The sequence below is a fragment of the Mercurialis annua genome, linkage group LG5, assembly GCF_937616625.2.
Source record: "Mercurialis annua linkage group LG5, ddMerAnnu1.2, whole genome shotgun sequence".
NCBI lineage: Eukaryota > Viridiplantae > Streptophyta > Magnoliopsida > Malpighiales > Euphorbiaceae > Mercurialis > Mercurialis annua.
In genome coordinates this window covers 18797934-18822813 of record NC_065574.1, presented here as the reverse complement: position 1 = coordinate 18822813, position 24880 = coordinate 18797934, and the positions used below count along the sequence as shown (strand labels likewise).

Genomic DNA, 24880 nt, shown 5'->3' with positions numbered 1-24880 from the left:
CAAATTATTTTTATTGGTAAAAATAAAATAAATAAAATAAATTATTTAAATTAAATACATAAAATTTAAACAACATATTTTTATTTAAACATAAAAATTACGTTACATTAAACATAAACATTACATTATATTAAACATTAAAGCGGATAGATAAATATTATAATTAAACTAATCCTAGAACGGAAATTAACATAATAGCAAGAATTTCTTGCACTTCGTAATGACTTGATTATTTATGGGAAAAATATACTTATGCGGGGAGGCATGAAGAAGATTGTTTCAATTGTAGTTTTATTATTAATATTTGAATGTATGTGTTATTTTATTATTAATATTTAAATATAATGCGTTATTATAATTATAATTATTATTTATTTTATTTTTTATAATTGGACATTAAATAATATTAAAAAAATTAATATTTAATTAAACATTATTAAATAAATGAATAGATGAGGATAACAAACCTAAAAGTGGGTAAATTGAAACTTAAAAATAGGTTTTTGGGTTGGAGATGCCCTGAGAGAGAGAATTCCTTGTAAAATAGCACAAAAATTATGATTTGGTTATGTGGGACAAAAGAAATTGAGATATGTCCCTTTTTAAACGGGACGGAGGGAGTACTTTACTAATAGATACAATTTATAATTATAGAAATTATTATTAATTTATATAAATATAATTAGTATTATTTCAAAGATCCATTCATCTGCTAACTTTGAAAGAAGGCCTGTGATACTAAGTTATTTAAAAAATAAAAAAAGACTGCGTAGAATGTGAGAGAATTTCACTGATTTATAGACGAACAAGGGGGATGAGGTAACTGTTTTCATGATTTCTGCAGCGCGAAGCAGAAACCGATGTCTTCAGATTAAATCCATCAGAATCAGAGAGGCATAATTTGCAGGGATTGGTAACTTTTACAGGAGCAGAAACATTTGTTGAAAAGAGGAAAAAGAACAACTAACTAAACTAGTTTCACGACGACAAACTCGGAGGCAGCAGACATTTGGACGGTGGAATCATGGAAACAGAATCTCTCTCAGGATGCGAGTACTTCCTGTACACAGTCTGAAGCTTATTTTCCGCAGCTTTCGAGTGCAAGAAAGCCAGCAGAACACCACAGTTCTTCACTTGTGACTCTGAATAACCCGTATGAAGCTTCAACGTCTCTGTCCAAACAGGGCTTTTCTTGAGACTGCATCTTGCTGCATACACTGCTGAGGCTGCCACCATGGACGGGCAGTACATTACAGCGTCGTAATGCATTATACCCAGTTCAGCAAGATAATACACCATGTTCTCCATTTGCTTGTCAGGAATTGACGCCTTTATGAAGCGAGCAAGGAACACATAATGCGTTGGTACTGTCAGTATCCATTCCAACTTCCCCAGAATAGTCTTCTCCATGCTCAAAACCTGCTGATGGCTGTAAGCTCTGTCTGAAATGCAAACCAGGTCGTTCACCTCAGGAGGCCATATTTCTTCATACTTGGAGGCCACGAGAGTGGCGCTGATCCCCACAAGCTGCAGTTCTCTTCTGGGAACAGTTTTGACAGAAAGGAATCTGTCTATTATGTTGATAGTGAGGTAAAGCGTTTCGCGAGAGAGCTCAAATTTCTGATGCACATCAATCAACCAATCAATCAGAATCGCCCTCATCTTGTCGTTAATCTCAGGTTGAGATTCCATGTAATTGTGAGGCCTTCCCTCATTCTCAACTTCCTTGTAGAAACTGTAAATGTCCTCAACATACTCAACACCAGCCAACTCATTGTTGGCATCCGCTGCATCAATGTCAACAATCTCATCCTTCGGTTTCTTTGTAATACCACAAGCAAGCTGCACACATTCCACAGAATATCAGAAGCCTTGTTCAAATAATAATATAACATCAAACTAAACAGAATAAGATAAAAAATCAGACCTTGCTTCTAGCAGTGAGGGCTGAAGTAAAAGTCTGCTGCACTTTTTTCTTCTCAACCACTTGCGGTTTCTCTGTCTCAGGACTTATCTCAATCACCTCTTCTGGCTTTTGCTTTACTTCAACAACTGCTTTCTTCTGTTGTTGTTGTGCTGCTTTTGGCTTCTTGTCCACATTCACACAAACTAGTTTCTGCATTGACAGCAAAACTCAGAACCCAAATTCATAACAAATGCCTAAACATAACCAAGAAATCTCACAAACCTTGTTGTTCTCGGCTGCTGCTGCGTTTTGGGCATTGGCCAATAGTTGTGCACAGAAGCTCCTATCACATAAAACAATAATCATCAAAAAACATACATAAAAACAAGGATCATAATAAGAAAAGAGGGTTACCTACCTTGTCATGGGGCGATGATTGGCTGCCTTTTCATTGATTGCTTTAAGAGTTGCAAGATTATTACCAATATCCCCAAGCGGACGTCGATTCCCCGCCCCATTTTTCTTCTGCTGCTGCTGCATATTCTTGTTGCCACCTACAATTGCTTCACCTGTTTACCAAATTCCAATTCTTTAACAAAAGATGTGATATTTTCATTTAACACAAAACTAATTCAACATAAATATACAAAGAATCTGAGTCCGTTTCCAATGATCAAGAACCACCAAAGTTACCATATCAAACACTAGTTAAAATCACTGGGACGCATTAACACAAACTAGGATACAGATCAAACCCAAAGAACACGAAAGATCAAGATTCAGTAAGATTAGAATCAAGAACATTATATTAAAGAAAATCAAAAGAACCCATCAAGAGCATTCACATAATAATAAAAACGAACCCATCAAACCAATAACACCCAGATACAGAATCAAGAAAAAAGGGCCAAAAAAATGAGAACGAACGAAAATAAAGACCTCTGGGTTGTTGTTGTTGGGGAACCATATGTCTTGACGCCATGTTCGTATTGTGTTTTCAAGAATTGCTTAATTGAAGACTGATGAATTGTATCCCCAACGGGAAATTTCTGATAAATTTCTAATGCGAGAGATGAATGAGGAGAACGGGACTGGACTGTTCTCTTTTTGAAGCTAAAAGGAGCCGACTCTTCCCTTCAACGGTCGAATTTAGTTTTGTTATCTACCCTTGGATCCAATTCTAATCCAACGCTTTACATTCGCCCACAAGTCTTTGTAGCCGTTGGCCATCGTGGAAAAAGTTACCGTTAATGTTAAAATATATTCTCTGCTATTTTTTCCTTTTCTTAAAGAAACGCTGTCGTTGCATTATCAGTTGGTTACACGTGCTGAATAATAATTGTGAATGATATAGGAAATTTATTTTCTTTTTATATTATTTTTTACCCGGAATATATGTGAAAATAGTTGGGACTTTTTACTTTACTTTTTTTGTAATTATTGATTTTTTAATTTTTAGAAAATTAATTATTTATATGACGTCTAAACTAAATTTATTATAAAGTTATTAAATGAACTTTGAAAAAAATTATATAATTATATATTAAATAATAAGATGGTTAATTATTATAAAAGAAAATTACCTCTGGCACCCTTAACACATAGCATAATTTACAAATACATCTCAATTGTTTTAGTGTCAACCAATGTCTTTTTTTAATTTTATTCCCGTTAATGTTTTTATTTTATTGTTATTAATCAACTAAATAAAAAAAACTACTTAATGAAATTAAATGTCAGTTTATTCTTCAAACTTGTTTTCTATTATTATTAATAAAAAAATTATATTTTATGAGATTTAAATATTTAATGAATCCATTTTTTTTCTTATTTCTTTATGTTTTAATTTTTCTTAATGTAGTTTCTTACTTTTCCAATTTATTTGAACTAAAAAAACTTAAAATACTAAAATAAAAAAATAAAATTAAACTCATAAGTCATTAAATCTCATATAATTATAATTATGATTTCTAGTTATGTTAAAAATATATTTTGCAAACTATACTAAAATTTAGTTGTAAATCTGACTTAGTAGACTAACAATAAAAATGAACGAAAAAAATAAAATTTTCATAAATAATAAATAAAAGAGAGTATTGTTTGACCCTGAAGAAAAAAAATATGAGTATGAATGATACCATATATTTGAAGTGCTTTAGTCTTATTATAAACTACTTATAAGCTCGTACATTTGCAGAAAATCTAATTGATGGAGTCTGTTCTCTTGATTGTAGATTAAACCTGCAAAATAGTGAAAATGACTAATCAAACGGCAGTTGTTCGATTAACTCTCTGATGCTCAAGTCAGTCTAGGCTCCAACATTGTATTGCTATTAAATTCAGTTATGATTGTAGGCATACCTCATGTCTTTATATAGATACCTTGTAAGAGTTGGAATAGGAAAGTGATTCCTATTTAGTTGTATATGTTTGAATAGTAAAATAATTCTTTATTCTATAAGAGTCCTATTTAGAAGTGCCTTTTAAATATGTTTATCTTTCCAATTAGGAGTATATTATCAAGTAGAAAAGTGATTCCGCGAGATCGAGTCTTCTAAATATTATTCTATTTCCGTGTAATATGGTCCTTCTGCGACACGTTTTGAACTTAATTCTGGATCTTACTGAATCTTATAGGATTCGGTCTTGTTGGGGATTCAGGTGAATCCTTTTGAGCAATCCTCAGTCACGACGAAGTCTTTAGGACTCGGGTGTCGTTATCTTTGGGCTTTCACCTTAGGAAAGTTCTTGCATTCACTCGGATGAGTGGATCCTATACGACTCTGTTCATAGTACTTATGCTGGAATTCGGTTTCTATCATTAGCCCTCCGCAAGTGAGCTAAATCCTTGGTATTTATGCTTTGTTTGTTTTAGCTTTTATTAGGCGAGTCATTTTGTCTTCTAGCGAGTCGTTTTGTTTTCCACTTGAATTTTTTTGATTTTCTTGTCTTTTTTTTACACGTGTTCGCCATTGTATTTGGATTTAGACCGAAGTGTCATTCTATTTGGCACGTGGCCTTCATCTGTTGTAGTATTTAAGTTTTCAACCCTTCGGTTTCTCAACCGTCATCATTGCCATTTCTTGGAATTTATTAATGCATGTATATTTCTTTGACTTTCATCTTCTTTATTTCTTACATTTTCTTCAACAATATCGTTTTCGGAGAGCTTTGATTCTGCAAACTTTCTTTTTTAGCTGTTTATTTAAGATTTCTCGTTTCAAAGTCGCTTCGTATCTCTCCTTCGATCCCGCATACTTAATTTCCAGGTATTTGAGTCTTTTGTTTAGATATTCCTCCGCTTGTTCAGTTTCCATTTTTGTGTACTTGGTGTTCTTCAATTTGTTCGTCAAATTTTGTTGTTTTTGATCTTTTTAACTTCAAATTTCTAATCTTCTCATGTTTCCCCCCTCTTTGTAATTTGAAATTTAAAATGTCTAACGAAGCTGAAAAGGGTCAGGTTGCTCGGGATGATGCGGAACATACACCGAGTTCCCTTTTGCCTAATCAAATCATTAAGCTGGCTTTAGATTATGACTTTCCCGAAGCCTTTGAGGTTTTAAAACCTGCTTATAAATTTAAGGCAAACCATATTCCCAGTTTGGCTAAAAAATTTGACATTTTTACGGAGGACCTCTCAGCTAACATGAGATTTCCTCTGGAGTCCTTTTTAAAAGGGATTTGGCTTAACTTACGTATCCCTTCCGGGTAGCTTCATTCGAATATTGTCCGAGTTATTATTATTTTCCCTGAATCTTGTAAGGTCGTGACCGAGTCCCCTCTCTGAGGTTTTTTTAATTATTTTTATTCTTTTTCTCGTCGAAAAGACGAGGAGTTTATTTATACTGGCGGTAGGCATGATCGTTCTTTATTTGTTCTTTCTAGTTCTTTAAAGGGCTAGACCTCAAAATTTTCTTGGTAAAACATGATTCTTTTTCTACTCTTCTACGAGGCTTTTAGGACGGCAAAACGTCTCTTTCGTCTCTTCCCTGATTAAATGAAGAAGAGACCGAGTTTGCCAATTCTTTATTGTTGGATTGTACGGATGACAAGTCTAAATATAGTGCATTATTAGAGAACTTTTTAGGTCGCCCTATTCCACCTTTGGCGGGTCATCCTATTTATCTTAGAGGTATTTTTATAACCTTATTTATTTGTTTCTTTATTTGTAAGATGTTTACATCTCTCGATGACCTTTTTGCTAATTTTGCAGTAGACATGTCTATCAACATGGGCGAAGTGAGTAACAGCCTTCCCATTTCTACTTTCAATCCTTCATCTTCCACCTCTCTTCCAGCTTAGAAAGATTTTTAGTGGACAATCCTGAAGCTGCCTTTCCTAATACCATTTTTTAAAAAATATTTTGTTTACCCCCCAACCCCCCAACCCCCACCCCAGCCCCCACCCCACCTTACCTTTTTGCCGACGATGGTGCACGTGTTTCAATGCCTAGGAAGGAAAATGGGGGCCATTTTTTGACAGGTCCCCATTTACTTTTATTTTTATTTTTTAAAACATAATTTATTTATATACATATATTTATTTGAATTATATCAAAAATTTATCTATTATATATAAATTTTAAAAATAGTATAGTAATAGTAATATTTTAATTATGTATATATATATGTATGTATATATATATATATAAATTTAATATTTTAAAAATACATGATACACAAATAATAAAATTCTAAAAAATATAATTTTATAAACTACTTACCGGATACATCGTTGATACATAATGAAAGAATTTTTATGCATAAATAATATATTTATTATGTATTAGAGATTTATTTATTAAGTGCATTTAATAAATGTAACTTTCATGTATTTATTATGTATATATTATGTATCGAAAATGTATCAAATATGTATAAAAAATATATATAGTTCATGTAATAAAACTAAAAAAATCGTATAAAAAATAAGAAAAAGGGTTCAAAGATCGAATATGTATCGCAAATATATCAAATATGTTTTAAAGATGTATAAAATATGTATCAAAGATGAATCAAGATATGTATAATTTATCATATAAATATATATGTATCAAATTTGTATAAAAAATATATATAAACTATATTTTTGGCCTAAATGCACCAAAGGTCATCAGCTTTGGATGTTTTGCATATTTAACACAAATTTTTAATTTTATCAAAAAAGTACATGAACTTTTTAATTTTTGCAATTAAGATGCCGGCACTGTCTTGGATGTAAAACGGAATCATTTTGGATGTAAAACAACACCATTTTAGATATAAACCATTTTGGATGTAAAATGACACAAATTTTCAAAAGAAATGCAAACGCGGTCTTAATTGCAAAAATTGAAAAATTCGTGTACTTTTTTTTCAATATTAAAAATTTATTTTAAATATGTAAAATACGCGAAAGTTGGTGATTTTTGATGCATTTTAGCCTATACTTTTAAAATTGTATCATTTGTGTATCATGTATTTTTATATTTTTAAATTTAATATATCTATATTTTTAAATTTTATATATAAAAAATAATTTTTTGATTTTATTTAAATACATAAATAAATTATTTGTTTTTTTTAAAGAAAATAACAAGACAAAATATATAAAAGAAGACTGACCTGCGCGGGTTAGTGTGGTTGGTGCACTAGCAGGCCTGACACATGCATGAGGCCTGCTGACGCTCAAGTTGACGCACTCTGACATCAACGGACTGGTGGTGATGAAAAGAAATTGTTGCACGTATAATTAAATTTAAATTTCTTATAACGTGTGAAACGGAAGAGTCATTTTTTGATATTTTTGTAATTTTCTCTAGATTTTAACCGTATGTTGTGAACATCTGTATTGTTTATAGTTACTTATAGCTTAATTACAATTTTACATGCTACTTATTTGAAATATTATTAATTGATTCTTTTTTTATAACTTTAACTGAAACTTAATAGTTGTATTTACATTAACTTATCATTATCTTTATTTTTATTATCACTTTAGCTTGGAATTTATTTGACTTATTAGTAGCTCATGTTTTTACTACTACTTATAATTTAAATTGGAATTTAATTTTTTTTTTTTTATAATTATAGTAATTATAGTATTAATATAATATTTGAATATCATTAATAATTAAGTGTACTATTAATAGTGCAAATATTAATGATATAAGCTGATGGAAAATTACAAAATTCTAATTAGATTGAGGTTTGAAAGATGTTGTTACAATTTGCACAAGTGCCCAAATTGAAGGCAAAATCTGATAATTTTGGCCACAAAATGAAGGAATTGTTAGGAGAGATGACTGACTAGGCAAATAAAAAAAGACAATGCCTAAGACTATGCAACCCAAATACAATATGGCAAACACACACACACACACTATGAATAAACTAATAAAACACTCCTATACTTCATCTTCTGCTCCCATTAGTATGACCTGCCAATGCACCATCTTCTTTGTTAAAACCTCAATATTCAATACATTCACACTAACACAATAAAGGTATCTCTCACACAGCATACATTTGTTCAGTTTGGACAGTTCATTTTTGGTACAAACCGAACCACACCGACTGGTTCAGTTCTTGAAATATTTTAGATTCATGTAAATTTATTTTTGTTCGATCGAACTGAATGCAAACCTCTACGCATTAGCTAAGAAGATCCGGACAAAGTAAAGAACTAAATTACAGCATATCTCAATCTGCCATAACCAAGAGCATCACTAAGAAGATCCAAAGGAGCATAAACATCTCATTTGTATGTATTAGACCAAAGTTTTACGAGTTTTAAAATTTGTTACCGATTTTTGAATATTTTTAATCAAGAAATCACAGATGAAAACATTGTAGTGGTGATCTGTGTTAAAATTTTCAATAAGGAGACTCACATTGCAATCATAAGCATATTTCCTGGCAATCATTATGGCTGCATTCCTTTCCCGCTCTGATTCAAATTTCAATACATAAGAAAGGCCCTTCCTTGGTTGCCAAAACAATGACTTTGCTGCAGCATTGCAGTTATTTCGCACTCCACATAACTGAAAAGCACAAGGTAAGCTTATTCGGAAATACAACACCAGAAAACATTTTATACACAAGAAAGGATCTTATCCATAATAGACCTTAGATTATTGACCTCCTTCGCTTCAACATAAATGTAAATGAAGCAGCACAATTACCTGCATTAACGTCGAATAAATTTCTCTCGCCTTTGTAATCCACCCTCTACAAAGTTTTACTCTCATTTTCCCAACATTGAATACATGAACAGAATTTGATGGATGATTTTGTCCATTCACCTGGGAAATTACTACCTGCAGAATATGACCATCTGTTCAGCCCAAGATTTATTTCTGATCTTCTCTTCTGTAGTGAAAGATTCATTTAACATGCATTTTCATGATTATTATGAGCAGCACACATATATATTAAGTCCAAACTTTTCTCTTTAAAGTTGAAGCTCTAAAGAGAACTTCATTATCCTGACACCTTTTAAGTGATAATTTACACTTAGCCAAAGACAAACCTTGATCCAAATGTCACCATTCATAAAAAAGTTATTGATGAAAAACAACTCAACATAACAGTCTGATGTTAAATAGTTCCATACATTTAACATACGCCTAAAATTATTTCAGGCGCTTACCAATTTACAGCTATGGATTCCATTAGGATCAGGTGAAAAAGATTGGTGGTCAAATATAACACAGAATTTATAATATTTGATTGCCAAATCAAGTATGACAAAATTTATTCTACATTTGATACATCTTCGTGTCTGTAAAAAGTCAATCTACCTAAGGCTTATTATATAAAAAAAACTTGTGGTTATGTCTTTTATCTAGTTACCTAATACCTAATTTGCTAAGCTGATACATAGAGAGCTTGAAACAATATGTTTCACCTACACATCCATAAAAATTGCAAGCCCCAATCAACTCAAAAAGAAATTGCATTTCCAAGGAGGAGGTTTTAGTGACTGTTACGAAAACATATAGCTACAAAAGAATGTTCCCTGAAACTAGATTTTGACAGCTTGCAGAGTGGAGCAATCTTATCTGGAGCCAGCACCTGAGCTTGAGTATGGAACTGAAAGGATTTAAACAGCCTCCTAAAACAAGAACTCAATTGCTTTCATGTAAAGGATGATCCGGATAATTTTATCATGTTATGAAGAAAGGTCAAGAGAAGCTACTCGATGAAAAGCTAGTTGATTGGTCTTGGCATAAAAAATGATACTTGAACTCTGAGCTGCTAGCCTTGGAAACACTTTTTTTCTAGACCCTGCAATATGGCTGTGGTGATACACAGAAGAGCTGTCTGAGAAGGTGGCAGAGATGCATAAACTGCAGCATCCTTAAAAACAAAGTACCAGAAACAGCTGCAACGGTGGCACGGAGAAATGGAAGTAGCAAGTGTTGTTCAATGTTATCAGGAGTTGAGATTTATGCCAAAGATAGAATTGGTGATGATGTCAACATCAGGCTAACTATCAAATACCTAACATAAAGCATGTTAAAAGAATCTTTCACTACAGACTCAGTAGCTAAACTACTTCATCCTTGGCATACTATCTTTTCAAGGCTAAGTATACAAAATTCCGGAATTGCACATTAAACTAAGAAAACCATAAGTTGGATTTTGCTACTAGAAATGTTGACTTATTGATGGAAAACAAAGAGAAAAGCTAGAGGGGGCTTGATGGAAAAGTTTATGGCTGATGTAATTTCATACTGTTTTATTGAGGTAACAGACCACCGAAGGAAAAGAGGACCTACTCATTGAATTTACCAAAATAATTCTCTGAAAATACCCAAACATTCAAAACATATTAAGATAAAAATGGGGAAGAGAGTGAAAAGAGAGAAAGAAAAGGAAAAAACAAAGATAGAGGGGTCATTTTGAACTGGAACAGGCAAAAAATTCCATTACTCTAGAGATTAACAACCCTCCAATCCCTAACCAAAAAATTAGTATGGATCAAAAGATGGTAATGTTCTAGGTTGGAGTCATGCATCCCTCTTCTTGTTTCAAAGTAAAAGTTATACCATTGAATATCATCATGTAGAAAACCGCCATGAATGAATTGAAAAAAGAAACCTATAATCAGTAGAAGATAAAGTAATAATTTTCAAATCAAATGTTACAGACAATCCTCAGTTCGCTCATATTGTCTGTTAATTTATATTACTGATCAATGTACCAAAATAAGAAACATCAACTTCCAAGCTAAAGTAAAAGAAAAGGATGAGCAAACATACACTAAATTCAGCACTAGATTTTCGTAGAAGCGTCTCTACATAGCTTCGCAATCCTGCGGCTGTTGAAGCAATATTATAAGCATTAGTCTCATATTTATATCTTTTCAGTGTAGCAAGTGTAAAAGTAACGTAGGAGCCTATATTTTGCAATCTTAACTTCATAATATGAAAATTAAAAAAGAAGAATGAAGAAATATAAGATAATGAACAAAAAAAAAAATCAATTGTAAATTTGCAGAAATCGTATTTTTTGATGAAAACTAACCAGTTTCAATGGGAGCAGTAGTTGTCACCGAGGCCCTTTGACCATTTGAAATGATGTCTGCTTGCAGCACTCGTCCAACATCAAAGGGCTCAGGAGCATAATACGATTCATTGGCACCTATTGAATCGCATAATATAGAGCTAGATTTATGAGTGTTTTAGATTTCTATCCAGTGAGGTAAAAACTGCAAGAAATTCAAAACAGAGGTGTGTATGCATTTATTTAATGGAACACACTACGAGATTTTAAATTAAGCCCTTAAAAAGTATTTAAAGTGTAAGCTCATAAGGACCAAACTAAAGCACAGATGCAAAATAAATGTTAGCCATAGGTAAAGCCCCATTAAATTACTTCCAAAAACTACACTTGTTATTGATCCAAGTTTTTAAATAGATAATTGTATGTAAACTTATTTTCGTGTGGATGTGTGCCCGATGATGTGGGATAGGCTATTTTGTTATTACAAATTTTCAAATAATTCCTAGAAGATAAGAAATGTTTACTGTTAAAGGAATGAACTTCGAACAAACTGCTTTTTCCCATGACTGATTCATGAGAATAATAACATGTCACTTCAAAGAAAAGCATTCAATGTTCTATAGTTTGTTGGTCTTGCCGTAGGTAAGTTCCTTTGTGAACTTAACTCACAAATGATTGCTGGAGCTGTCTCCCACATTTTAGAATGAGATTATCTTGATATCTAGATTCAAACATCAACATCTAGCGGATTATGCATCAAGCATGCACTGGCTAAACATTTTAACTAAAAGAATCTCTCTGTTTAATGAGTTAAAGTTATGTTGCATGCATTTTTGAAGCGTCTAATTCCATAGAGCGGTGAGCATCTATATTATCAAATGCTCTACAGAGAACCAGTTCTTGTGACAACCTTGAGGCTTAAACTTAAAGGACAGTGCTGCAAGTTGCTATAAGTTGACAAACGAACTTCACAATAGATTGTCAAAAAAACAACTTCACAATAGCAAAAATCATGTAGGAGATGCAAAAGTATACAGATAAATGGAAAAGCCTACGGTTTTATACACAAATAAGCGCAAAAATGATAGGAATGAATTGAATTATTTGATCAGTTTATTAACAATAAAACTACCAAGGACATCCTCAACCAGTACCGAAATCTAAATTTAGATAATTTTCATGAATGCAGTAAAATTTGTATGAGGCTGCAATCTATGGGTATAAATTATTATTCTAGCATCTAATAATTGAGATGATATACAACAAAATGGAAATGTATGTATATGTAGAGGCAATATGCCCCATTAATTATCAATCTCTCATTTATTTCATAGTTAAGTTTTAATAAAGTCAATTAACTTTTTTTACTAAAATATGTACTAAATTGATCAAAAATTATAAATAACAAAAATACTAAACCAATTAGCATAATATATACTTTCAATTTTAGATGTTTGAGCATATACATACAAAAAACCTCTAATACTACCTGAAATAGCTTCTTTTTGGTTCCCATCTGATGATACACGGTACCATTGAATTGAACACAGTGAAATTGGATTACCATCCGATCGAGGTCGGAGTTGAAGACATGAACCTAGAGTTTCAGAACCATCTAGGACATACGGAGAGGATTTATTTTGCTCAGCTCTCTTGCTCATTGCCAGCTGGAAGAAAATGGCATTAGAAGTGCACAAAAATTTCAATAATCTAGCATTCCATTGTTATATAACTGTTGATTAACTAATCATGTCCATCAAATGTTGGAAACAGTCAAAAGGCAATAATCCAGAAAGATGTACAAAGAAAAAGGAAGTGGACAAACAAAATTCCTGCGGGAATGTGTTCTCAACCTTCTGAAAGCCTTGCCATCTCAACAGCAAAGCCTTGCTTGCAGCATTCATGCCTAAGATCGACTACAAACATCAAAGTTGTTGCTTTCCTTGTAATATACGGAAGAAATAAGTAAACCTTTTATGCATTAGTTGGCTATCACAGCTAGTCAGGAGTTAATTGCCAAATGGCATGGTTGTTTATCCAAAATGTCCATCATGTATACGAGAGGAATATACTGATAGGTTTTGTCTCTCAAGCTACTCAACTTATTGTCATTCTCAAGGGAACTTAACTTGTCCTCAAAATAAGTACTCTCAACTTTCAAAGAAAACTGTATGAAGCTTCTTTTTGTTTCTCTCACTTTTATGCTGAATCAGCAATTTGAACACCATTCCTCATAAGTTAGGTCCACCTGTTATTACAGTTTACTGATTTTCTATAAGCATCATTAATTTTCTATAAAGTTCATCATCATCGGCCCTCTGTTGACATCAATATGTGTGAAACCATCAAGATCCAAAATTATTGAATTTCAACTACATTGATTCATAAATGAGACATCCAAGAATGTATTGTCAAAGAAAAGTTTAAGACTGGTAAAAGCTGAGGATTAAAAAAGAGTAAAAGAGGAAAGATATTTCAAGATAGGCTAAAGTAAATTAAAAGAAACCGGTAACCTTCTCAAACAAAACTATTCAAATATACAGCACAAGTGCCTATGAAGTTGGCAAAGTAGTAAAAAGTAGTTGTGTCTAAAGCACTAAACAGGCATAATTGAGAATTAAAGAAATAGCTATAGAAATACTTAGCTAACCTCATTCTGAAGTTTAACTGAAAAAATAGATTTTTCACGAATCTGCAATTTTAGTGCACGAAGTTCAAGCTCCATGCCCATCACCTATAGACATGCAATTTCGTTACAATGAAAAAATTGACAACTAAAGGAAAGATAATGTAATCATATCTTTACGATTATAATTTGACGGCTGAAAGATTGGTTTTCTTAGCACACTAAGATACAAATTCATTGGAACTTTTTCTTTCCTATTCTCTTTCTTCCTTCACTACCCCTAAAAAGTTTGCAAGGTTGTGAAAACTATTCAGTCCAATATGAACACCAATCTATCTGCTCCACATGGCAACTAGCCATTTTACAACAGCAACAGTAGGAAGAAACCCTCTATTTACCTTGCTTGGTTGATGCAACAATTTAATTCTTCTAGCTTCTTGCACTTCCTCAATTAGTTCATCCACATCCTGCAATTCCATTAAGTTCATCAAAATACAGCCTTACTTATTTTGATAGCATCCATTGTTGCCACCAATATAACAGTCACAATAAAAACCGAATCACAAATTGATATATTGAGATGGGAGAGATAACACTTCAGCATCAAAGGACAAATAAACACCAAAAATATTCTCTTTGGTAGACTACACTGGCTTATACTTGATTTTATGCATCTTATTGCAGTGTATTTCATATAATATATCTTACTACTATTAGCACAAAGTGGATGCTATTAAAGTTAATGAATTCAAACTTTCAATGAAGAATCAACTGGTCCGAAACATTCCGAAAAATTATCTAGCATAATTACAAGCCAACTCACACTTTGACAAATTTATACGTTTCATCTCTCTGGATAAATATCATTACCTTCAAATTTCAGAAACAAATATTTAAAAAATTATTATTTGACCACTTCCTAAAATAATCATATTTTTACTGTCTCAATTAAGTAGAGTTTAAATTGTGTGTTAAATTCCTACTTTACTGCAATGGAGATGATAACATATATTTCTCTCCTTGTTTGTTTTACTTGATGCATATTTTTATCCAAATTATATTGTTGAGCTTTTCAATGAATCAGGTGAAAGAAATAAATCAGAGTAAGCAATTTTACACATATTTTAATTAGCAATAAGATGAGGAATGAAAAGAAAAATCTCTTTCTCTAGAGAATGGAAATGGAAAGATATGATTAAAATGCAATAAGAAAAGCCCACCGGAGACTGATTTTTCGAATTCTGAGCATTCCTTTCTTCTTCATCTAGGGCCTCTCCAAATCTCTGCACGACTGCCCTGGCACTTTCAATTTCAGCACAAGCAAAAGATTTTTCTTGGTTAACCAATTTTTTAGCATCCTCAGAAGCCTGTACAATAAAAAAATACTCAATTTAGCTTCAGTAATTAAGATTTAGAAGACATAAAGACAGTTCTTTCTCATGGGTGCAAGGAAAATAGAGTGATATGGTCAACAAAAAAGGATAATTAGGAAATAGATTCACAAAGCAGTATTCAGCAGTTACCAAAAGCACCAGTTATTTAGGAAAAGAAAAATTAATTGAAAAAACAAATTGCTCAGTTTGCTACTTTGATTATATAGTTATCGCAAACGATGAGCATCATTTGGGGCTTACACTTTTAGCATTTTTTGTCTGATAAATATATGTAAGCTTGTTGCATCATCAACTAACCTGTTTAAGAAAGTTAACAAGTTTTTTCACTTCGAACTTCTCTTGGATTAATTCTCCTTCTTTTTGCGTTAATTTAACTGCAAGTGCCTCCACCTGTTTGACATATTAATATTGACAGCAATTAACACATTGTAGCTATAGAACATTCAGTAAAATGCACTCAAAAGTTCTGTTTTTCCTTGTGCTTATATACAGTTCCATCTCTTATCTTGTGTTGACATATATTTAACAGTTTGTGGATGTCCAGTGTCCAAACACAACCTTTTTGTAAATAAGACACAGAACCATCAACCTAAGAGCTCAAACTTGAATTAAGGAATCCAAAAGTAGAGAAGACATGGATAAAAGATAAAAGCATTAAAATTGCGTCGGAGCTGGGTCCATTTGTGACATAAGAAGAGAGGCATGCAGCAGAAATTAGAAAGCACCGCAATCAATTTAAAACACATCATTTTAGTTTATGGTTAGCAAATCTCACAGGAAACAACAAAGTAAACAAAATAAGCTTTGTCCTCGAAGTTACAGAATTTGACATTCTTTGCAACATGGCAATACAGTGTCAATGAGAACGAATATAACCATTAATGTTTCGACTATGAACTACCTATCATAGGCAAGGTCTGTTAAGGTTTTAAACATACTGATTGACAAAAATAAACAAACAACAGAAATAGAGAGGAAAAAATGAAAGCCTAACCATGGAGATAGCTTTCTCTACATCCTCCTTGTTTCGGCCTGCCATACGTCCTCTTAAAGATTCCAAAGCATCTCTAAGCTTCTTCAAAAGAACATGTCCTTCCAAAGAAGCCACCTCTCTAAGTTTCGTCTGTACCACGGAAACAACAAACACTATCTATTAAGTCTTCTTACCATCATGAATGGATCATTCACTCAAGTCCAGAGAAATAACATAACATAAACTAAAAATCTAGAAAAACATGCCCTTTAAAAGACGGAACATAGACCTGACATGTTAGTGTAAGCATAAGAGAATGCAGGACCGAAAAGTAACAGAACCTGCTGGGTCATCTTGGCAGCAGTAGCCAAGTTGTTGTCAAATTTAGTAGCAAGATCGCGAACGGAGAGGCGTTTTTGCTGATCAGACAATTGCAGAGTTTCTTGTTCAACAACTTGTTTTAAGGAAGGACCTTTAGTTTCCTCAATTGGCTGTTCCACAATCTGATTATCAGGTCCCAACTTATATTTTGGGAACTGATTGCAAGCAAAGCTGACATCAGCTGAGACAGGTAGAATAACTTGAGGACTTATCTTTGTCATTGATCCACCTTAAATTTGCTGCTAACAAAACCACAAACTCAAGCATAAGATGTCTGTTGATTGAACCCAAAAATGTTGTTGTTTAGTAAGAAATTACACATTGTGAGCAACATTTGAATAATAGTTTTGAGTCAAAATAAAAAAAACCCAAGAAAAATAGGAAGAAAAACTTACATATTACAGAAATCTGCTCCAAGTCCAAGGCAGAGTGAGAGAATGTGAGAAGAAGAAGAATCTAAGGAATGGGTTTTGGTTTGCTTTTTCTTTTTCTTTTTCTTTTTCTTTGTTGCAGGTCTCCTCTGCAACAACAAATACTTGAATGTCTGCTTCTGTGTTATTTTAGTGAGGGTCAAATAAGCCCCTAATGTTTAGCGACTAGGTTTTTAGCGTTCAGAAAGGTGAAACGAGAACTCTAATGTTTTTAAATTGTATTACCTAAACTCTTTTTATGGGTCTTTGTTGATACAATTTAATAAACATTAGGGTTTTCGGTGACCCCTAAAAAGAGTTTATATGGTATAAGTTAAAAATATTAAGGGCTTATTTGATTTTTTTTAACATTAAGAGCTTATTTAATTTATAGGCTAAATGTTAGGGGCTTATTTGATTCTTTTTCCTTTTTAATTAAAGAAGCATCAGCATCATTGTAATTTCTGTTAAAAGTGAAAGACCGAAAACTGCAGTCTCTCTCCATGCGCGGGTCCCACACTGGGTTCTTTCTTCCCCAAAAGTAAACAAGGCCCTCCTAAACCATTCCTTGCCAACTACATATTTATATGTCCTTTATGCCATAAATTTATAAAAAAATTAAAAAAAATACTCTCTCACTTTTATGTTTCTTTTTTACAAAATATTTAACATTTTTAATATTTATAAAAATAAACAAAGGATCAATTTACCCGCTCAACTTGGTATAAAATATCAAAAAAGTCATTTTTTACGATTTTCGGTCAAACAAACCATAACTTGTATTTTCGTATCAAAAACACCAAAAAAAAGTAAGCCCCACCCCCCCGGCTTTGTAAAACCAAATCAATTCACCCCTCATTTTTCATCGGAAACCGCTTCATTCACCGCCGACCACCGCATTCACACGAACCCTCCGTCGGTTTTTTTTAATTTACTAGAATTGTTTTTCAAATGATTTTTTTTTTAATTTTTAAGGAGTAGAAAAGTGCTCCTTCTCAGCTCCTCCGGCGAAGAGCAGATCTGCTCCTCAACAAGAACTGCTCCTCAAGAACAGACCCAGATGGGTCTGCTTTTCCATCGTGGAAGAGCAAACCCATTGGGTCTGCTCTTCGCCGAAGCAGAGAGCAGACCCATCTTGAGGAGGATTGCTCCTCGTTGAGAAACATGTATGCTCTTGAAGAGGAGTGCTTCTCGTTGAGGAGTAGTTGCTCCTCCTCAAAAATTAAAAGAAAATTAATTTTTTTTCCAAATTTTAGGTATTAATTTGTAATTTTTTAAAGTAATAGGAATTATTTTAGACTTTAAAACAAGAAAGTGTGTTTCAAACGCAGATTGAGAGTGGAAAAAAAAATGAAAGAGGGGCTGATTTGATGCACTTTGACATAGTTACGGGTTTGTTTGACCCAAAACCGTCCAAAATGACTCTTTTGATATTTCGTGCCAAGTTGAGGGGGTGAATTGATCCTTTGTTTTTATAAAAATACAACCTTAACCCCAAGGCGCAAATGATTTATTAAGGCGTTTTCATGACTTAAATGAGGTCGCAAGTTCGAACCGTACTCATATATGCAGCCGTTTAAAACTTGGGGTCATAGCTTTGCCTCCAATAAATGATCTACATGACTCAAGTGGGGATTAGTCTGAACGTCAAAGACTTAAAGACGTCGTTTCATAGTTGGAATCCACTTAGAACACCTCATTGTCATTACCAAAACAAATACTACATTAATAACAATTTTTCTTATCTTATCATCTTTTCTCTATTTTTTTTCCTTTTATTTTTTATAACTCCACAAATGGACAGGTCTCTAACTTAGCCTTCACAAGGAGCAATGTCAAAAGGAATTAGGTTGGATTAGCCTGTGACATTTTAATACTAAAGTCAGCATACTGATCAAAAGATTAAAGATAATGGTAAGTGTTTAAGGTGTATAAAAGTAATTAAGCTCTTCTCAATACTGGAATGAAGGTATTTATAGCCATCATTGAGGGGATAACCGTTGATCATGGTCTGACCAGGTCCAGTAAGAATCTCGAAGTGATCTCACGATAACACGTTATATGACTGGGGTGAGAAACTAGCCTTGATGTTGGATCGAGCTCGCCTAATACATATTCGGCGAACAATTAGTAGGTTCGTCCAATAGGTCAATATGACCCAGTAAAAGTTGGTCGGTAACAGATGTCCCCCCAATACAACCGAGTTAAAGGCTCGAGAAATGTTATTGATATTTGGATTTAGAATCTCTCATACCTAGTACAGTATAATGGAGTGTCATTTCAGTTCCTCTTGTTTAGCTTCTTTCGTATGCTTCACATATCACAATGGAGTGATATGGCATCAAACAGTTAGGAATCTACAACCTTCGTATAAATAGGTTTCTTTTCTTCCCTTTTCTATTTTCAATATTTTATGTCATAGGAATTTTTTTTCTTCTTCAACAAAACTCTTACCGTTCTTCTAGTCTATTCTTCCACTTTCTAAACTAGTAAGTTCTATATTACCCTTTTATTTTGTCATCCTTTTACTTTGTTTTTCTTTTGCTATGGATGAATTATCAAATTGTCCAACTCAGACTCTAGTGATATAAGTGGTGAGAGGTTTGATGGTATAAATTGTTCCTCATCAGGAGATGAGGAAGTTCAAGGGGCAAGCTGATAACATTAATCGAAGAATCAAACATCATTGATTTACGAGAAAATAGAAGAAGAAGAAGAAGAAGAAGAAGAAGAAGAAGAAGAAGAATGGAGGCTAATATTAGATTAGAAAGCCTTAACCCTAATACAAAGCAAAAGAGTGCTATATATATGCTAAACTAAATAAGAAAAATACTATACTACCCTTACATAATAATAAGCATAATAATCTATTTAACATCCCCCCCCCTCAAACTCATGATGCGACAGCAATAAGTATAGAGAGTTTGTCGGTTAAAAAATAAAAATGCGAAGAGGATAATGACTTGGTAAACAAATCTGCAAGCCGAAGAGAAGAAAAAATAAAAGGTAATGTCAAGGTGCCATTCTGAAGATGATGGCGAGTAATATGGCAGCCAATCTCAATATGCTTGGTCCTTTCATGAAAGACCGAGTTATGAGCAATCCGAATAACACTCTTATTATCAAAATGTAAAGGATTTGGTCGCCGCATAGAAACACTCATATCAGCAAGCAACCATCGCAACCAAACTATTTAACAAGTAGTTGAAGCCATAACACGATATTCGGCCTTAGTAGAAGATCAAGATATATCATCCTACTTCTTACTTTTCCAAGAGATAAGAGAATTACCCAGAAAAATACAAAAGCCGGTAGTGGATTTGCAGTAAGTAGGATCACCAGCCCAATCAACATTAGAGTAAGCACATAACTTTAAAGACGAAGTAGATAAAAGCAAAAGAGTCTGAAATTGAGTGCCACGGAGGTACCTCAAGATACAAATAGCGACATCTCAATGAACTGTAGTAGGAGAAATAACAAACTGACTAACTATGTGAACAACATATGCAATATAAGGACGAATGATAGTGAGATAAACTAAACGTCCAACAACCGTTCTATAAAGACTCGGATCTGGCAGAGGAGACCCATCAGAAATAGAGTACCGAGCATTGAGCTCAATCGGAGTATCAACAGTCTTATTATCAGAGAGGCGAGCACGCTCAAAAATATCAGAAATGTACTTAGATTGAGAAAGAAGATACCCTTTTGGAGAAGACGCAACTTCAATACCCAAGAAGTAGCAAAGGGGACCCAAGTCTTTCATAGCAAAACTTCGAGTCAATTCAGACTTTAACAAGCTAATCCCAACAACATCATCACTTGTAATAATCATATCATCAACATAAAGGGAAAGCAAGATTCGACCAGCCAAAGTACACTTGACAAACAAAGCAGAATCATGGTTGCTCGGACGAAAACCAAGAGAAGTAATAATAGTAGAAATTTTTTCAAAACAGGCGCGGGGAGCCTGTTTAAGACCATAAAAAAGCCTTCTTAAGTTTGCAAACTTCACCAAGACAATGATCAAGACTAGGAGGAGGAACCATATAAACTTCTTCATGAAGGTCATAATTCATAAAGGCATTCTTAACATCCATTTGGTTATATCCCAACAGTGTACAGAAGCAACAACAATAAGAGTTCGAACTGTAGTCATTTTAGCAACAGGAGCAAAAGTCTCCTAATAATCCATACCATATTCCTGAGAATAACCCTTAGACGCCAAGCGAGTTTTATATCTTTCAATAGACCCATCACTCTTTGTTTTAATCTTATAGACCCAACGAGCCAATAGAACGTTTTCCTGCAGGAAGAAACACTAAATCCCAAGTATGGGTTTGATGAAGAGCAGTTAGCTCCTCAGCCATATCACGCTGCCAAAGAGGATCAAGAAATGCTTCTTTGAAAGCAGAAGGCTCAGAAAGACCATAAATAGAAGCAAGAAAGGAAGAAAATGAACTTAAAAGACAAGAATAATCAAAATCAGGTTGTTTAGTAGACTTACGATTTCGTACAGGATATCGATGTTCAGTAGTATCTGCCGTCTCAAAAGATTATTAGACAGAGACTGTAGTTGAGGGCCCAATAGAAGTGTCAGGATTTCCAACAGGAGGTAGCTCATCATCATCAGTAGTAAGAGGATCAATACAAACAAGATCAGGCATAGACGTACTGTGAGAACGATAAGGAACTGTAAAATAAGGAATATGTTCAAGAAAGACAACATGACGAGAAACATATAACTTATGACTACCCGGATCAAAACAACGATACCCGTTTTGTCCTACACCATAACCAAGAAAGACACATATAGTAGATCGTGAAGTTAACTTTCTCCATTCAACATGAGGAAGAAGAACAAAACATGTAGAACCAAAAACACGAAAAGAAGAATAATCTGGGAGACTACCATATAATCTTTCATAAGGCGATAAGCCAGAATTATGAGAAGTAGGAATTTTATTAATCAAAAAACAGAAGTAAGAGCTGTCTCCCCCCAAAATTCACTAGGAACACTAGCAGACAATAAAAGTGATCGGGCAGTCTCAAGAATATGCCTATGTTTCCTTTCTGAAACTCCATTCTGTTCAGGAGTATCGATGCAAGAAGTTTGGTAAATTATACCATCTAAAGAAAGCAGTTCCTTAAAAGCATGAGAAGTATACTCGCCCCAAGAATCACATCTAAAGCATTTAATAACAGCTGCATGTTGAGTTTTCACAACAGATCGAAATTCATTATAAATGCCTAAAAATTCTGATCGACGTTTCATAAGATAAATCCAACAATAACGAGTACATTCATTAATAAAAGAGATATAATCACGAGAATCCCCTTTTGTAGAAACGGAAGAGGGTCCCCAAACATCAGAATGAATAAGATCAAAAGGAACAACATAAATAGTATTACTTTTAGGAAAAGGCAAAGCAGAGAACATTGCTAGTTTACAACCATTACAATCAGAAATATCATGAGTTTTCAAATTTCCTAAAACTCCTGTAGAAGTTAAAAATTGTAAACGAGACCTAGAGACATGACCAAGAAGAGAATGCCACAAGTAAAACATAGACGAAGAAGGACTTAAACGAAAAGATGATACATCCACACCAGGAACAACATCTGCAATCTTAGAAGTTGTGAGCTGATCTAATATATAAAGTCTTCCTTCCCTATGGCCGATCTCAATCATTTCCTGAAACTTTGAATCCTGAACATAACAAGCAGGAGAAGAAAAGGAAACTAAGCAACCACTATCACAAACCTGACTAACAGAAGCAAGATTTAAAGTAAGACTAGGAATATGATAGAAAATAGATAAAGATAAAGAAAGCGTAACAACCGAACCAACACCTTGCAAGGGCATAGGTGTACCACTAGCACTCCTAACCGAAACTGAAACTTTAGGAGTTAGAGAAGTAAAAGATGACAAATTAGGTGACATATGATTCGAAACACCATAATCTAAAATCCAGGAGGAAGAAGATAACGAACTAGATGACAAACCTATTTGAGATGAAGCTAACATGGCATGTGGCTGAGATGCAGAAAACTGCTGAAACTGCTTAATCATTGATGAATCTAAAGAAGAGGTTGTCAATGCATTATGAGGGCGAGGAAGAATAGGAGGTCCATTATAAGGAGCCGGTGGTCGGTAGCTCCACTGGTGAGTCTGCTGATGGAGCTATTGCTGAGCATACTGCTATTTTCCTTTACCTAACTTTAGACATTGTGATTTTAAATGACATTTTGCTTACAAAAACCACATTCGTCACGAGTAACAATTCCATACGGCCTGAATTGAGAATTGTGTTAGTGATATGCACTAGGTCAATCATGTTTGACCATGTTTTGACTTTATCATTTTGTTATTTATTGATTGGCAGTTTTTATCATTTTATCTTAATGATTAAAATACTTGAATGGTTAATTCTTTCTAAGGTCATCGAGTATGTGACTTGATAGCAGAACCCTTAGGTTTAATAAAAGAATTATATACCATCTATCCCTAGTCTTAATAGAACATTGAGACTAGTATGATGTTGACTGATGATTATGTTTTACTAATCATGTATATGAGATATTAAGTCAAATCATAGGTGCTATTTGAGAAATAAGGCACTGGATGACCCACTGTGAGAATACTACATAGATCACTGTCATAAGTAATTCTCATTACATTTCTATTAGTATAATCCTTTGACCTTGAAATCATCATGGATTTCTACATAGATATTTCATATTTTGATACAGTCTTACATTATCTTTAACAGGATAATGGAATAGATTGCCATTGGATATGAAAGTAACTATGTGAGAAATGTGAGTGACTGAGAAGGAATTTGTCCCTCATTTATTTGAGTAAGATATCTATGGGCCCCTTGAAGAAGATAGACTGAAGGAAATGCATGGCCATGCTAATTGATAAGGAGTTATCATTTTCAGTCTACTTAAAGTCAAGAAACTAATGGTTGAATATTATAAGGATGACAGGACTATGCCTTATATTCAATTTGGATATCGAGAGACAAAGGGATTAAAATATTATTGTAAATGGTTAAATCGGATTATCGATATTCATATAACTTGGGTAGTCATAATGTCTTGCTAGAGGCCACTTATGACTTGTGGGCTGAAATAGGGATTTCGAGCCTACTGCCAACGTTATATGAACCTACAGGGTCGCACACTAAGAACAGGCCCAAAACAGTTATGGGTTGTACAAGCCCAATGTGATTAAGTGATTAATTATATATATATATATATATATATATATATATATATATATATATATATATATATATATAATTCGTAATATATATATTAATAAATATATATATATTAATTCGAAATTTAAGGATAAGTGTTTTCCTTAATTTATTATTTTTGGAAGATAATAAATATAGTAATTAATATATATGGATAATTATCAAAAAGGAGTTTTTGATAAACATAAACTTGTAGAATTGCAATGAGATTGAAATTCGAATTTGTCTCAAACCCTAGTGTTGTTTATCACTATAATACACATTAAGCAATTGGTTTGAGAATCACGAAATTCATTATTCACTAAATCACTAAAATTCGAAATTGCTTGTGAAGCAATAGTGCTAGCACACAAGCACTAGTTTTGGCTAAGGTCTGTTCGTGTGGATACTCGTAGAGGACGCGTTCTTTTGGAGGCGTTTCTGATCCGAGGCCA

At 33.4% G+C, this 24880-nt stretch overlaps 3 protein-coding genes across 4 annotated transcripts; all 3 read right to left on the bottom strand.

The window, feature by feature from the left end:
- Positions 1-880: 880 nt before the first annotated feature.
- LOC126683491 (G2/mitotic-specific cyclin S13-7-like) lies at positions 881-3001 on the bottom strand. The gene is made up of 5 exons (XM_050379403.2): positions 2846-3001; positions 2325-2475; positions 2189-2249; positions 1928-2116; positions 881-1842 (listed from the first exon to the last, which is right to left on the bottom strand). The coding sequence occupies exons 1-5, from the start codon at positions 2886-2888 to the stop codon at positions 979-981; spliced, it is 1308 nt and encodes a 435-aa protein (XP_050235360.1). The 5' UTR covers positions 2889-3001; the 3' UTR covers positions 881-978.
- A 5067-nt stretch (positions 3002-8068) lies between these two features.
- LOC126682244 (stomatal closure-related actin-binding protein 2) lies at positions 8069-17355 on the bottom strand. 2 transcript variants are annotated; one of them, XM_050377848.2, is made up of 13 exons: positions 17164-17355; positions 16729-17010; positions 16409-16537; positions 15712-15804; positions 15241-15387; positions 14419-14487; positions 14045-14128; positions 12884-13061; positions 11416-11532; positions 11151-11209; positions 9069-9203; positions 8778-8927; positions 8069-8324 (listed from the first exon to the last, which is right to left on the bottom strand). In XM_050377848.2, the coding sequence occupies exons 2-13, from the start codon at positions 16987-16989 to the stop codon at positions 8292-8294; spliced, it is 1455 nt and encodes a 484-aa protein (XP_050233805.1). In that variant the 5' UTR covers positions 16990-17010; positions 17164-17355; the 3' UTR covers positions 8069-8291. The 2 variants fall into 2 exon arrangements, with proteins under 2 accessions (XP_050233805.1, XP_050233804.1); XM_050377847.2 differs by having other exon boundaries at positions 16729-17007; positions 17164-17354.
- An 818-nt stretch (positions 17356-18173) lies between these two features.
- On the bottom strand, positions 18174-21278 carry LOC126681641 (uncharacterized mitochondrial protein AtMg00810-like). The gene is made up of 5 exons (XM_050377187.1): positions 21189-21278; positions 20669-21148; positions 20446-20581; positions 19195-19283; positions 18174-18389 (listed from the first exon to the last, which is right to left on the bottom strand). The coding sequence occupies exons 1-5, from the start codon at positions 21276-21278 to the stop codon at positions 18174-18176; spliced, it is 1011 nt and encodes a 336-aa protein (XP_050233144.1).
- Positions 21279-24880: the final 3602 nt, after the last annotated feature.

What these genes read in the sequence shown, in the direction of transcription:
- LOC126681641 (XM_050377187.1), bottom strand. Translation starts at nt 21,278, where the DNA reads ATGGATGTTAAGAATGCCTTTATGAATTATGACCTTCATGAAGAAGTT. An exon ending in TTGATCATTGTCTTGGTGAA is followed by an intron (nt 21,149 to 21,188) that starts GTTTGCAAACTT and finishes GGTCTTAAACAG; the next exon opens with GCTCCCCGCGCCTGTTTTGA. An exon ending in TTCTCTTATCTCTTGGAAAA is followed by an intron (nt 19,284 to 20,445) that starts GTAAGAAGTAGG and finishes AATATGTATTAG; the next exon opens with GCGAGCTCGATCCAACATCA.
- LOC126682244 (XM_050377848.2), bottom strand. Translation starts at nt 16,989, where the DNA reads ATGACAAAGATAAGTCCTCAAGTTATTCTACCTGTCTCAGCTGATGTC. An exon ending in CCAAAAAGAAGCTATTTCAG is followed by an intron (nt 11,533 to 12,883) that starts GTAGTATTAGAG and finishes GCGATTCAATAG; the next exon opens with GTGCCAATGAATCGTATTAT. An exon ending in AATATGCTTATGATTGCAAT is followed by an intron (nt 8,325 to 8,777) that starts GTGAGTCTCCTT and finishes GTGCATTGGCAG; the next exon opens with GTCATACTAATGGGAGCAGA.
- LOC126683491 (XM_050379403.2), bottom strand. Translation starts at nt 2,888, where the DNA reads ATGGCGTCAAGACATATGGTTCCCCAACAACAACAACCCAGAG. An exon ending in CCAACAACAACAACCCAGAG is followed by an intron (nt 2,476 to 2,845) that starts GTCTTTATTTTC and finishes TTTGGTAAACAG; the next exon opens with GTGAAGCAATTGTAGGTGGC. An exon ending in CAGCAGCCGAGAACAACAAG is followed by an intron (nt 2,117 to 2,188) that starts GTTTGTGAGATT and finishes CTGTCAATGCAG; the next exon opens with AAACTAGTTTGTGTGAATGT.